Genomic DNA, 15,005 nt, shown 5'->3' with positions numbered 1-15,005 from the left:
CACTTGCTGGACAAAATGATATTCCTCACGACACTGCCTCTGTTTTGGATTATGATTTCAGGTAAGGGCGAGGGGTGTTGGGGGATCCTGGGGCCTTGGCCCCTGAGCGGGGCTGGGGCTGTTTCTGTGGGTCCCTGCAGCCCCCAGGGGGGTGGTGGGAGGTGACGGGAGTGTGTGTGTTGGCGGGGGTGGTGGGGGGCAGTGGTGACCGGGAAGGACCTGTCCCTGCACCTCAGCGGTCCTGCTTGCCCACAGCCTCTCGAGGGGGTCACTGGGGCGCCTGGATGCCCTCGTCCATCTCGGCCTTCGAGGGCACGTGCGTCTCCATCCCCTGCCGGTTCGACTTCCCGGACGAGCTGCGGCCAGCCGTGGTGCATGGTGTCTGGTACTTCAACAGCCCCTACCCGAAAAACTATCCCCCGGTGGTCTTCAAGTCTCGAACCCAAGTGGTGCACGAGAGCTTCCAAGGCCGCAGCCGCCTCCTGGGGGACCTGGGCCTGCGGAACTGCACCCTTCTGCTCAGCAGCCTCAGCCCCGAGCTGGGCGGCAAGTACTACTTCCGCGGGGACCTAGGGGGCTACAACCAGTACACCTTCTCGGAGCACAGTGTCCTGGACATCATCAGTGAGTCCCCAGAGTGTGCGCGCAGGCGGGGGTGGGGGCGGCAGCGCCGAGTCCTCCATGGCGCCTTTCCAGGGAGGTCTGCGGCAGCCCGGCCTGGGGTTTCTCAGTGTGGCTGGGGCTGCACACCCCCATGCCCGCACAGACCAGGCAGATGACAGAAACAAGCAAAGCAGGGCCCCAAATAGTCTTGCTGCCCTCAGAGGAAACAGGAGGGCTCTTCGTCTTCTTCTAGAAACAACTGGAAGAAAAGCAGTGGGTCCCAGGGGCTAGGGGTAAGGCCTCTGGATCCCTGAGTTAGCTGGGTGACTGTGGGCATGTTACTTAACGTCTCTGGGTCTTGTTTTCCTCTTCTGTAAGATGGGGATAAGAATAGCACTTACAGCCCCGTGAGTGAATACTTGTGCAGTGCTCGGAGCAGCACCTGGCTCTGGGTGACCAGGGCTGGAGGAGAATGTGGAGATGCGGCTCTCAGTCTGAATCTTTAAGAGAAACCAGAATTGTGTGTTTTTCTGTGTAATCTCCTAATTCCTACACATTAGCTGCCGATTCAGATTTTTAAAAACAAATCCTAAGTTTAGGCCAAATAACATGCAGTTCTGGGCCAGATTTGGCGATCAGTAGGGCACGCCACCTAATTTCTGAGAGGCCCCATAGCATGGAGCCCCTAGATTTGGGTTCCCCGTCAGCACGGAGTCCAAATGAGCCAGATTACAGCCCCAATGCAGAAAGAGACCCCACTGGCACAGCCAGACCCGTATCTCTAGGACATACCACATACACACTCACACACACACACACACTCACACACTCACTCACAAGCATGAGGGGAAAATAAACCAAAGCAGACATGGGAAAGGAGAGAAGTTTCTTCAGGGTTACAGTGCAGTATCCAGAGCTCAGATAATGAAGCTGGAGTGACGGAGTTTGCAGCTCACTTTCCCTCCATACTAGCTGCGGCCTCAGTTTCCTCATCTAAAAACAGCAAAATAACCTCACCCGCCTTCTAGCAAGGCTGGAAGGACTGGCAAGGGAAACGCTATAAAGTACTCAGCCCATTATATAGTTATTTCCATTATGACGCATCGGTGGTGGGGTCGTGGAGGGCCCCTGGGTGAAAGGTAACCAGGAGGAGAGAAGGTTGTAGGGAATTCTGTATGCAAGGATGGGGAGGAGACCAGGAACCAAGAATGCTTCCTTAACCCTCCTGTTCCCCCGTCTCATCTAGACACCCCCAACATCGTGGTCCCCCCGGAGGTGGTGGCAGGCTCGGAAGTGGAGGTGAGCTGCATGGTGCCTGACAACTGCCCAGAGCTGCGCCCGGAGCTCAGCTGGCTGGGCCACGAAGGACTAGGGGAGCCCGCCGTGCTGGGTCGGCTTCGTGAGGATGAGGGCACCTGGGTGCAGGTGTCGCTGCTACACTTCGTGCCCACTAGGGAGGTCAACGGCCACCGGCTGGGCTGCCAGGCCTCCTTCCCCAACACCACCCTGCAGTTCGAGGGCTATGCCAGCCTGGACGTCAAGTGTGAGCCTGGGGGCGGGGCGGGGCGGGGGCGGGGTCAGGGCCGGGGGCGGGGTCTGCGATCCCAGCCCGCCGACCAACCCCCCCTTCCGGGTTGTGTCGCCGGTCTCAGACCCCCCGGTGATCGTGGAGATGAACGCCTCGGTGGAAGCCATCGAGGGCTCGCACGTCAGCCTGCTCTGCGGGGCCGACAGCAATCCGCTGCCGCTGCTGACCTGGATGCGGGACGGCACGGTGCTCCGGGAGGCCGTGGCCGAGAGCCTGTTCCTGGACCTGGAAGAGGTGACCCCCGCGGAGGACGGCGTCTACGCCTGCCTGGCGGAGAACGCTTACGGCCAGGACAACCGCACCGTGGGGCTCAGCGTCATGTGTGAGTGGCGCCAGCGCCCGGCACCCGCTCCAGGCGGAGAGAGGAGGGGAAACCCGCGCCGCGCGGGGAGGAGCTGGGCGGGGGCGGGGGAAGGTGGAGCGGAGGGCTGCAGGTCGGGGCGTTCCTGCGTCCCACAAGTATCCGATGAACACCTACTGCGCCCCACTCTCATCCCCGGACGACGTGGGAAGACAAGAGGGGTGCCTGCCACCCAGGAAGCCAGTGAAACTCCGTTTCCCGAGGACCAGTCTTGGCTGGTCTGGGAGTAGATCTGGGCCCTGGAAATCCGCATTTCCCAATGAGCCCCATTGCAATTGTAGGGGGAGGGATGAGGGGACCCCAGACCTCAGCCAGCCCCTAGGCCGCACTGTGTTGTTCTAGAGTTCCGGGGCGGGGTGGGGGGGGAGGCTTGTCAGATAAGGTTCTTTGTTAGGAACCAAGGAGAGGTCATTCATTCATTCACTCATTCACAAATATTTATTGAGGCAAAATGCCCAGGGCTGTGGATAATAATAATGAGCGCTGTAGCCAACATTTACTCAGCAGTTTCTGAGTGCTTTCCACAAATACTCTGCCCCCGGACATCCCCACGGCTGGCCCCAACCCACCTCTTCCCTTCTCAGGGAAGCCTTCCCTCACCATCCTAGTTAAAACTCCAACTACCCTGATTTCCCATCACCACATTTCTTTTTCTCCAAAGCTCATATCCTCATCTCGCCAACTACATTTATTTACTAACATAGAGTCTCCTCACATGGTTGGGAATCTTCATCTTACCTTGTTCAGGTTAAAACAGCACCTGTCTCTTAGGTTCTCAATGGCACCTGTGAGGTTGGGACTATTATTAAGCTCATTTTCCAGATAAGAAAAATGAGGCCCTGAGAGGTTAGCACATGGGTCCACACATGGCTGGGAAGGGGTAGAGCTGAGATTCAAGCAGAGCCCTGTTCTTGTAAACAGGATAGTCAGACAAGGGTTACCTGAACCATCCTGAGCCAGTGTGCTCAGATTGGGGCATATGGGGTCACATTGGGGGTGGGAGTTGGCTGGCAGAAGAGGCACCCTTGGCTTCTGACCATCGGGCCCCCCTTGTCCTGCCACCCCCAGATGCACCCCGGAAGCCGATGGTGAACGGGACGATGGTGGCTGTGGAGGGGGAGACGGTCTCCATCTTGTGCTCCACACAGAGCAACCCAGATCCTATTCTCACCATCTTCAAGGAGAAGCAGATTCTGGCCACGGTCATCTACGAGAGCGAGCTGCAGCTTGAGCTGCCTGCCGTCACTCCTGAGGATGACGGAGAGTACTGGTGTGTAGCTGAGAACCAGTATGGCCAGAGGGCCACCACCTTCAACCTATCTGTGGAGTGTGAGTACCCCCTGCTCCTCTCCCCTTCCCCTGCCGAGAGCCGGCTGCACTTGGTCTCCTTCCACATACCCCGCCTCAGTGGATGGTTCCGTGGGTTCCTGGATTACTGGGAGGAGTCCGTGCATCCCAACCAGGGGTCAGCTTTGCACCAGCAGATGAGAACGGACAAGGTAGGGAGGCTGAATCCACAGCAAGAAATTGAAAGTCCCACCTGAGAGCACTGTATTCCCACATCCTGGGGTGCACTTTTGACCAAGGAGATTTCTAGATCCTGTGGCTTCTGCCCCCTTTGCATTCACCAATAACCACGGCATTTAACCCTTGAGTTGCATGGCTATGCACAGGCATTGCTGGAAGCTTTGTACGGGGATCCACTCATTTCGTCCACATGACATTCCCAGGAGGGAGGTTCTATTACTGTCTCCAGTTTCCAGAGAAGCAAACTGAGGCCCAGAGAGGTTATGCCACTTACCCAAGGTCACACAGCTAGAGAATGGTTCAAATCCAGACAGTCTGGCTCCACTGTTCTGTACGGCCATAGTTGACCTCATCCCATGTTATTACATCAGAATACATCGTTCAAGCAGTTGTTATGTGCGAAGGGCAGTGTGATGCTGGGGAATGTGGGGGAGAGGACCAAGAGGACACCAAGCTTATTAACAGATACAGTATAGCCAGAGAGATTGGATGGATGCACATAGAAAGCTTGGAAGTCTTGGAAATGAAGCTCATCATTCCACTGGCAACCAGCACCTGTCCCGACCTCCTCTCGGGATGACACCGCCAACACCCCCAACCCCACCCCAGCTGGCGTGCGCAGCGGTGTAGCTCCAAGTCACGGCTTCCACTCCCTCTCCTGCAGCAACTCCCTCTGGAATGTCACCGCCATATTTCCATCTTCCCTGCTTCCTCTTCAGCTCCTGCCTGGCCTCTGGCACTAGTCTCCAGACTTCACCACTCCCGGCCTCCATGACTCCACCTGCCGTGGGCCCCACCACGCAGGTTTGCCAGGCGGTATTGAGCACCATCCGTACTCAGTACTTTGGATGTGGCTATAATCAGTACGTGGTAGATACAGACTATTTCTGGAGGGCCACCTTCCATGGCAAAGGGGTGGCCGCGCACTGCTGTGCTAACCCTTCACCTTGGGGCACATCCCCTCCCAGCGTCTGCTCGCTCGCAGTACCCAAGGCGGTCATGAGTTGTGCGGTGTTCTGCTTTCTCCCTCGCCTTCCTCCTTCTGCTATACCCCTTTTCCCTGTCACACCCCAAGCCAGTGGCGTCTTAAGTTGGAGGGGCAGAGAGCCCCCTGAGGCTCGGATGGAAGCCCCCGAGCTTGCACACCGCAGCGTCTCACATGCATGTGCAGTAAGAGGGGCGGCCGCAAACGGTCGTTCCTGGTCTCTTCTGGGCAGGATCCTGAGCTCTGCAGGTGTTCTGCGGAGCCCGTGCCTTCACCCTGTGAGGCAGGCATGCGTTATCATCATCCCCTCTTTGACGGAGGAGAAAACAGAGGTCAGAATTCCCCAAGACCATGTCGCTCGGAAGGTCGGTCAGAGCCAGGAGTCTTCTGGGCTCTAGTCTGGCCCAGCTCTTAAACCTCTGGCTGCTTTGCCTCCCCGCAGCCCGCAGCACCCAAGGACTTACTTAATCTGGCTTCTTTTGAAAACAAACCAACAGATTTGGAGTGGAAGGCCCTCATCCTGCTGGAGTTGAGAAGCAGCCATGCCCCCCACCGGCCCCCGCCCCACGCGCTGAGCCCTTCGGGCTTCACCCAGGCCTGGGTCACCGGGCGTGCCCATGGCAGTGCGGCCTCAGCCTGCTAGGCACAGCGTCCCTCAGGCCCTTCTCTGTCCCTGACGTCTGTGTCCCCTCGCACCAGGGGTTTGGTGCTCACTGACAGCAGCCGGTGCCCCCAGTGTGGGGCTTCCTTCTCATCCGCAGAGCCAGGGCCCAGCATGGCGAGGGACATGCAAGGTTCTCACCTCTGCTCAGCGCTCACGTGCGGGGCATGAATCTAAGCCCTTGGCTCGTACTGACCTGTTTTGGTCTCACCACATGATTGTGAAGGACTGTTCTTCACCCCAGTTTAAGAGAAGGAAACCAAAGTATGAACTGGTGTCCGGCACCAGACAGAGCTGAACCGACCCAGGTCAGAATCCCCGCTCTGTCTCCATCTTGCTGCATGATCCCAGACAAGTGACTTCCCTTTGGCTGAGCCTCTCCACTGAAAAATGGGTATGATAACCATAGCTTACCCCAAAGGAGGTTGTGAAGAGTCTGGAAGTTATGCTGCGTGCCCGCAACGCCTGACACTTGCGCTGTGCTCCGTAAATTATTTCCCCCTAATCTCTCCCTTGGACTCCAGGCTGGGTGCCCGCCTGGAGTTCCGGACGCCAAGCCTTTGCTCACGTGCTCCACTTGCTGGAATGGTTCTTTTTATCTCATCCTGAATCCTTGGGAGGGTTTTAAGACTAAGCCCTTGCGAGGAAGGACCAATACTCCTGTTTGCACAGATGAAAACTCCACCTTGGAGGCCTAGGGAAGCTGAATGTGGGACTTGGGGTTTGTACAGGGTCAGTCAGGGATCCCCAGGCCTCCCAGGCCACCTGCCAAGCTGCGGAGATACTGAGCACATGCAAGCACGGTGTCGGCATGGGGTCTAGGGCAGCCACTGTCAATGGAGCGGCAGGGGTGAAGTCTTGAATGAAAGGGTTTCTAAAAAAAATGTAATAGCTGTTGGTTCAGGTTTGTCCTTATGCACTTACTCGGTAGGACGTTAATTCATTAACACTACAACAAGCAGAGTGTGTGTATGCCCGAACAGAATTCACGCTATATATTTTTAATTTACTAGATTTAGATGCAAATACACATTGAGGTTCCAGTTGGAACCATCTAGAGGTTGAATCTGGTCATGCGACTCCCTGGCCTGGCACTGTTATCTGCATATTCTTTTTTCTGCTGGAAATTGAAAGTAACTGGGGGTAGATGGCCCGAGGGTCTTTTGGCCATGTGTAAGCGTGTTCTGGTCAGAAGCGAGAACCAGAGCTCACTCTAGAATGAGTGGACTCTGGTGCTGGATTCTTCAGGAGGGAAAGAGAGCATAGCTTTAAAAAGCAACATTCGGTGTTCTATTATAATGTCGTATTTTAGAAAATGAAAGAAACAAACAAAAAAAAACCCCACAAAAACCAGACCAGTACCGTTTTTGTAATACAAATGGCAGCAAAGGAAAGCTCAACACAATGAACTTGGGTGGAGGGCGGGGCGTGGTGCCCGAGGTGGAGGATCCCACGAAGGGGGACAGTCAGGGTGCAAGGAAGCTCGAGGGAGTCAGCAGGGGCATCTGCAGGTGGCCAGGAGGGGGACCGGCAGGGCTCAAGAGCCCATGCGAGTCTTCGCAGAGCTCCGCTATGTGAGAGGCGCGTTCTAAGCGTGGGGTCGAGACCTGTCTGGACGGGAGCAAGAGCCCAGCCGTATGGGCATCTCACAAGGGTAGGGATAAGTGCTGGGGAGCAAGACCCAAACGGGACGGGGAGTGAATAGTTAGTGCATCGAGGTGCGGTTTCTGTGAGTGGTCAGAGAAGGAGATGTCACCTGAGTAGAGCCCCAGGGCACGGAGGGAGGGACTGAGTTCAGCAGGTGTCAGGGGAGAGTTCCAGGCTGAGGGAGAAATGCAAGGACCCTGCGGTGGGAAAAAGCTCCATGAGCTTTGCAAACAGCGGAGGCCAGCGTGACTGGGCAGGAGCCATGGTGAGAGAAGGTCCGTGCGGCTGGGTCCCGTGGGGCCTCGCCAAACCAGGGAAAGAATTTGGAAATCATTGTCAGTGACCTGGGGAGCAACGGAAGGAGGGTTTTGAGCAGGAAGCCTTGTGATCTCATTTGTGTTTGACAAGGTGAACAAAGTTAGAGAGGGGGCTGGAGACAGTGCAAAGGGGGAAATGCAGCTCATCTCTGAGACAGCTACCACCTGCTTTTGGCCCTCTGCCAAGGAGTCCCCTGAGGCTCAGCCTCCAGTCGGCGCCAGTCCCCTGAGCCCTGGTCCTTTTTGCCCCTGCAGTTGCCCCCGTGATCCTCCTGGAGTCCCACTGCGCAGCAGCCCGGGACACAGTGCAGTGCCTGTGCGTGGTGAAATCGAACCCGGAGCCGTCCGTGGCCTTCGAGCTGCCCTCACGCAACGTGACTGTGAACGAGACCGAGCGGGAGTTCGTGTACTCGGAGCGCAGCGGTCTCCTGCTCACCAGCATCCTCACGCTGCGGGGGCAGGCTCAGGCCCCGCCCCGGGTCATCTGCACGGCCCACAACGTCTATGGCACCAAGAGCCTGGAGCTGCCCTTCCAGGGAGCCCGTGAGTGCTGTGATGGGAGGCTGGGAGCCACAGGGATGGAGGGAGCTTCTCTTGGATCCAGGCTTCCCTCCCTGAGGCTGACCATCAGCCACCAAGCCTGGGTGGGGCGACGCAGATAGATCAAGTGGTAAAGATGCCCTTTCCAGTTGGTAAAGAGAGGCTGCCCTGGGTTTGCCTGCGCTTTAATGGGCCCTCTCCTGGACGCTCTGGCCGCTACACCCTCCGGGCCAGTGAGGCCTTGCAAGGATGTGCCAGCTATGGAAATGTTTTCACTCTCACCTCTGCCCCAGCCCGTCGCCCAAGACCCCAGGGCGTCCTCACTACCAGCAGCATTCCTGAAGATGCCTGGGTCTTTTGTCCTCAGACCGCCTGATGTGGGCCAAGATCGGCCCTGTGGGAGCCGTGGTAGCCTTTGCCATCCTAATTGCCATCGTCTGCTACATTACCCAGACACGCAGAAAGTGAGTGGCCTGCCACGGCTCATCTGGGGGGTGGGGAGTCTCCCGGGGCTGGGGAGGCGGGGAGGTCAGTTAGAGGCAGCGATGGACAGGGGAAAGCAGCCCTGTCTGTGTGTGGGAGGGCGATTCTGCTCTGTGGATGTTTGGCTGGATGGAGGAGAGAGGCTCCTGCTAACATGTCAGGGCGGGCCAGTGCCTGCGCTGAGCACTTTCCCCTGATGGCTACCTGTTCCCCAGGTTCTGTGGCCATAGCTTCCTGCCCTCTAGGAACCCTCTTGCACATGCTTTGGTGCGATGGGGGAAACCCAGCCACCTCTGGCTTGTAGCCACAGGGTCGGTCACAGTCGGTTCCAGGGCCCCGGTGATTACACACCTCATCTCTGGCAACAAACACACTCCCCAGCCCCAAACCACACCCACCTACCGCAACTCTGCTATTTTTCCTCCTTGTGGCACACACACACCAGCTTCCCTGAAAATGAATTCATCTTTCTGCTCCACATCCTGGCTGCAAGAGGGGCTGATGGAGCCAGAGCCAGGAGAAGAACCCCAAGAAGCTAGGCCGGGGTCCCAAAAAGTGGCAGGGACCAGGGACTAGATGGAGGGATGGGCCGTGGGGGACAGGAGGAGGCTGGTCATTCTGAAGAGGCCATCTACCCCGCCTTAGAGAAATGGGTGGGAACAACCCTAGGGTCCCTTGAGCCAAACTCCTAAGGTAGATGGGGTGCAGAAAGGGAGTGGAGAGGGAGGCCTGGGAATCCTGCTGGGGCTGACCTGTCCTGCCCTGCAGAAAGAACGTGACAGAGAGCCCCAGCTTCTCGGCGGGGGACAACCCCCCGGTCCTGTTCAGCAGCGACTTCCGCATCTCTGGGGCGCCAGAGAAGTATGAGGTGAGGGCCAGAGCCCTGTGGCTCCAGACTAGCTGGAGAACCTGGGTGCCAGGGACCCTGAGGGCCTGGGAGGGCCTGGGAGGCCAAGGGGCAGAGGGGAGGCCGGCCCCTTCAGCAGGGAAAGGGAGGAAGTGCGGAGGGCTGGCTGCATCTGGGCTGGGAGGGGTGCTCAGGCTGAAGCTGTGAAGGGGGCTGAGGGGCTCAGCAGAGGGCAGCCCCCATCCTCCCCTCCCGGGTCTATGACTGCATTTCCTTCTCCAATAGTCCAGAGAGGTCTCTACCCTGGAATGAGCGCCCCAGGAGGTAGGTTCCAGGGGCCTCCGTGTGCCCACCTCTGGGCCCTTGTCGGGCCTCAGGGTTGGCGTGCATGTGTGTACGTTCTCGTCAGGTATCCAGGATGTTCCCTGGTGAAGTCTGGCCCTGCCTAGCCCTCCTGGCCTTGTCTAGTCTGTCCTGTTGCTGCTCCCTTCTGTCTGTGGCCAGTGTCCTGTGTCTGTGTCCAAAGGCTCCGTGTAGGGGTGGGGGTGGGGAGGAGCACAGGACAGGGAAGCCGAAGTCACACCTGCAGGATCTCCCAGATTGAGGAGGGGAGCCAGCCCAGACCCAAACATAGGGGAAGGCCTTACAGAGCCAGGCACTTACACACATTTGGAAAGGCGCGATCCTGACCGGGTGGCTTTAATCTGAGAAGATGCTATAGGTTGAATCGTGGGCCCCCCAAATTCTTATGTTGAAGAGGGCTTCCTGGACACATTGGATTTGTAGGTGACTCTCAGGCTTAGCAAGGAAGAGGCTGTTGGGTGGGGAGACGGGGGCGCACCAGCACAGGCAAAAGCCCCAGGCTGCGCTGGCGGGCCTTGGGAACGGAGGTCTACATGGGGCTTTTGGACTTAACTCTGGAGCTACGGGGGTGCAAGTAACAGCAGCCTTTGCCCCTGGAAAAGGTGGAACAAGCCCCTTCTCATGGGCTGGTTCTGTTCATAGAGTGAGAGGCGACTGGGATCTGAGAGGAGGCTGCTGGGCCTTCGGGGGGAGCCCCCAGAGCTGGACCTGAGCTATTCTCACTCGGACCTGGGAAAACGACCCACCAAAGACAGCTACACCCTGACGGAGGAGCTGGCCGAGTATGCTGAAATCCGTGTCAAGTGAGGGGGCTGGGGGCAGCCTGTGTGGCCACCCCTCCCTCAGGACCCTCACTGGCCCCTACTGGCTATGGGCTCCCTTGCTCCCCAGAATGGTGGGGGCTGGGGCCGGAAAGGGAGGGGGCAGGTGACAGTGAGGTCCTGGGGGCCTGGTCTCCCCTCCTTCCCAGCTGCCCCCGGCCCTGCCAGCACCCACCCCGCACTGTGGCTCCTCTCTAACCTCCTTTAACCTCATCTGTCCGGAGGGGAGCTCCATCTGTCCGTCTGTCCATGTTATTTATTGCTACCCCTGCCTGGTCTCCTGCCCCCACACCCGGCCCCAGGGCCTGTACAGAGGGACGTGAAATAAATACCATGAAGCCAAACACCTGTCCAGATCCTGATGATTTCTGATCCACCCTAGGGGAGCCTGCTGCCCCCCCTCCTTGCCCTCTGCAGGGTCCTGTGTGGGGACGAAGGCCCAGGAATTCTAACCCGGAGCCCAAGGCCACCGCCCTAAAGCTGCTCTCTGAGCTGACAGCTGCAGGCTGGGTCTGGCTCCTCCGATCACTCACATCCCCTCTTGTCCCATGCAGGTCGGGGTGTTCCGTGAGCCTGTGTTGGTTTGACCTCCATCACTCACATTCATGCCATACTCTGCAGCTATCAGCCTTTCCAACTTTACTTTGTTGGTTCAAGAAACATTAAGTAGGCACCAGCTGTGTTTGGAGCCCCTTCAGCAAGCTCAGGTCATCTTGGGAAGGGACGGGACAATGCTGTGAAGATAACACTGGGGCTCAGAGAAGTTTGGTGATTTTCCTAGGGTCCTAGAGCTAGGAAACAGAGTGGCCAGGCCCGGACTCAGTTTTTTGTTTTTTGTTTTTTCCCCCATAACCCCTGTTGGCAATTTGAAGAGGGCCAGACTCTCCGGTATGAATGGTATTAATAACAAATAGTTGTTGAGCGCTTGCTATGTGCCCCATGGTTCTACCTGATTTACATTAATTAATCTCCACTACCTTCCCTAACTAGTCTGATGTTGGCTCTCAAAGTGGGGTCCCGCACCAGCAGCATCTGCATCACCTGGGAACTCGTTAGAAAGGCACATTCTCGGGGTGCCTGGGTGGCTCAGTTGGTTAAGCATCTGCCTGCGGCTTAGGTCGTGATCTCAGGGTCCTGGAATCAAGCCCCACATTGGGCTCCCTGCTCAGTGGGGAGTCTGCTTCTCTCTCTTCCACTGCCCCGCACCTCACTCATGTGTGCTCTCTCTCAAATAAATAAATAAAATCTTAAAAAAAAAAAAAAAGAAAGGGAAAGAAAGAAAGCCACATTCTCAGGGTCCCAGGCCAGACTACAGGAACCAAAACCTCTGGGGTGGGGCCCAGCAGTGTGTTTTGATGGGTCCTCCAGATGATTCTGATGCACTGACATTTGAGAACCTAGAGGAGCTGAGGCACAGAGGTTAAATCACTTCCTTGAGGTTCCCCAGCTGGTAACTGCACAGCCCCGACTTGAGCCCAGAGCCCAGAGCTCTCACCACTGGGCGCTCCACCATCTTGGTGAGAAGCACTGGGACATCACCAGCCGCAAGGTGGTGAGGGAACCCTAAGAATAGAGCTGCCGTGTGGGTGTGGCTCCTGAACAGGGCTGTTCTCCCCTGGTTTTGGAAGAAGGCAGAGAATACCACAGAGGCCACAGTCAAGACCGAGAGGCAGGACTAACCAAACCACGTTGGGAGGGAGGTGATGAGGCCGCCCAAGCTGGAAGGGGAAGTCCACTGGCAGGAGCTAGGCAGAGCTGTGGTTGGTAGTGGGACTGGGAGCGGCGGGGCGGGAACCGACCCCGAGGCCTGCCTGAGCCCTTTCCTCGCAGGGCTCTCTGTCCTGTAGAGAGGAGGACATTGAATATTGATTCATGCATAATGCCCGACAGTGACCCGTGACACCTGCTCCTGAAACCAGCACAAAGGGGGCCTTTAGAGCACAGATGGAAGTGTCTTGGGGTCTCAGGGGTCATGGGGGGTGTCCCAGTGACAGGAAAGTCCCACAGGGGACACTGCGTATTCCAAGTGGGAACATGTTTGGCAAAATTCCAAGAGCTGAAAATAAGACGGGAGAGTGGTCGGGGCTTGGGGCAGAGAATAGTAGGGGTTTCACATGGCTCCTGGAGCGGTCTCCACCGGATCTCCTGCACGGGGACCCCGCCCTGACACACCTGTCGTCTGACAACAGACCCTGGCTCCAGCAGGTCTGGCTTGGGAGGAATGCCCCTGAGGACTTCGCCCTGAGGAGCAGAGCAGTGTCAATAATGTGGGACTCGAGTAACCCTGTGCTGCCCAAAGTGCCACCCGAGCGCCACGCTGATGAGCCTGCTGATCCCAGGAGGAAGGGAGAGCAACTTTTACACTAATGAGTATGTTTCATTTAGTATGTATCAGAACAAAAGGACACCAGCATACTGAACTGGTGATTTTTTTTTTTTTTTAGATAAAAGCTCAGGAGGATGCTAAGTTTAAAAAAAAATCAACCAAGTGAATTGATTTAAAGAGATGTATGACATAAAGGTTCACAGACAGGACAAAAGTCCTGAAGGTCCTAGGCAAACCTCTAAAGTTCAGGAAAAGTAAAGTGATTTGATGCAAAGACCATCTCATAGGAGGGACTAACATTCAGTGATGACACACAAGGACATCCAAAATTCAGGAATATCACATTCCACCCCTCTCCTGGACTCCCCCAGAACTCATCTGTTTCATCAACCCATATTTACTGAGCACGTACTGTGTGCCAGGGGATATCGCAGGGACCAAGAAGAAACACTGTCCGACCTCAAGGAGCTGACATTCTGTGGAATGGGTAGATGACAATCAGAGAAACAAGTGTTGGTCAGATAGTGAGCATGCTAGGAAGGAAATAGGCAGGATAGGACAGAATGTGCTGGGCAAGGCTGCTGTTTTAGAAAGCGTAGAGAGCAGTTGAGTAGAGAGCAGAAGGAAGCAAGGGAGGGAATTCTGTCCACTTCTGGGGAATATAGATCCAGGGAAAAGCCAAGATCAGGTGCAAAGGCCCGTGGTGGGAATGTACTTGTTACTCTCAGGAACAAGAAGGAAACCAGCATGCCTGGAGGGGTTGGTGAACCAGAGCCGTTGCCTAAGGGAGCCCGATCACAGAAGGCCTTAGAGACCGCAGTTAGGACTCAGGCTTTTACTCAGAGTGAATTGGGTTGTCGCTGGAGGATGATACACAGAGGAATGTTTCGGAGGGGCTGGGGTTTCTAAGACCCCGCTGGCAGCTGTGGGGACAATGAGCACAGCCGCTAAGCAGATGCAGGCAGAGGGCTCAGGAGGCCAAGACAGAGGAAGCGAAGATGGTGAGAAGGGGCAGGTCAGGACCTCTTTTGTAAGAGGAGTGGATGGAGGTTGCTAAAGGTGGAGGGGAGGGAAAGAGAGGAATCCAAGATAGCCACTTCCTCAGCTGCCGAAGGTGGTGGAAGGAACAAGTTCGTGGAGAACACAAGTGTGCTCTACTCTGGCCCCATCAACTTGAAAAAGCTGATGGCACTCCTCCCTTGGGAAAGAATAAGCTGAGGAAGAGTCAGAACCCATGACATAGTGGCTCAGAGAGACGGGGACAGATGTGGGAGATAACGTCTGGCTGGGCTAGAGTAGAGGTGAGCAGGTCTCGTGTCGGGAGGGATAGGCCACCCCGGGTAGGAAGGAGGACACCCGGGCACCAGGCCAGGGTCATGACAACATGGATCTCCTTCCCCTCCTCTCCCGCCAACCTCCCAGGTCCCCCATGGCTGAGACAAGCCATCCCTGGTGGCCCCCAACCCTGAGGACAATGCCTGCGGCGGCAGCTCTGTTTTCCTCATCAGTGAAAGTGCTCCAGGCCAGGAAGGGCTACTCCAAAGCTTCCTCCCCTGGGCCAGGCTTGGGGACTCAACCCAAGATTGGGGCCAGGTTGGGCACTGCTCAGGAGTAGGCAGCCTCTTTCTTCCCCAACCTCCTGGCTTCCAACTCTGGCCTGCTCCCTCAACAGGAGAAGACAACCTCAGCCTCACGGGTCTCATGAGCCTCATGGGCCTCATGGGCCACAAGGGCAGGGTAACTGCCAAGCGGAAGACCCACCCCCAGAGTCTGGTCTGGCTGGAATATCTTCCCTGGAGAATGGGAGGGATAGCTTGGGCTCCATCAAGCCCAAGCTACAGCTGAGTAGCCAGAGGTGTGTGACTCAACATCACCATGGAGTGTTGGTCAAGCAGAGTGAGTGACGGTGTCCATATTAATAACAGCTCACTTTCAT

At 56.7% G+C, this 15,005-nt stretch overlaps 1 protein-coding gene across 1 annotated transcript; it reads left to right on the top strand.

Annotated features, from left to right (window-relative positions):
* MAG (myelin associated glycoprotein) lies at positions 1 to 11,087 on the top strand. The gene is made up of 9 exons (XM_040632795.1): positions 1 to 61; positions 256 to 624; positions 1,850 to 2,146; positions 2,256 to 2,513; positions 3,621 to 3,881; positions 7,945 to 8,232; positions 8,597 to 8,693; positions 9,481 to 9,580; positions 10,565 to 11,087. The coding sequence occupies exons 1-9, from the start codon at positions 16 to 18 to the stop codon at positions 10,727 to 10,729; spliced, it is 1,881 nt and encodes a 626-aa protein (XP_040488729.1). The 5' UTR covers positions 1 to 15; the 3' UTR covers positions 10,730 to 11,087.
* The last annotated feature ends 3,918 nt before the right edge of the window (positions 11,088 to 15,005 follow it).

This window comes from Ursus maritimus, unplaced genomic scaffold, assembly GCF_017311325.1.
Source record: "Ursus maritimus isolate PB19 unplaced genomic scaffold, ASM1731132v1 scaffold_19, whole genome shotgun sequence".
Classification (NCBI taxonomy): domain Eukaryota; kingdom Metazoa; phylum Chordata; class Mammalia; order Carnivora; family Ursidae; genus Ursus; species Ursus maritimus.
Note: the sequence above shows the minus strand (reverse complement) of the source record. Positions and strands in the feature narration are given on the sequence as shown.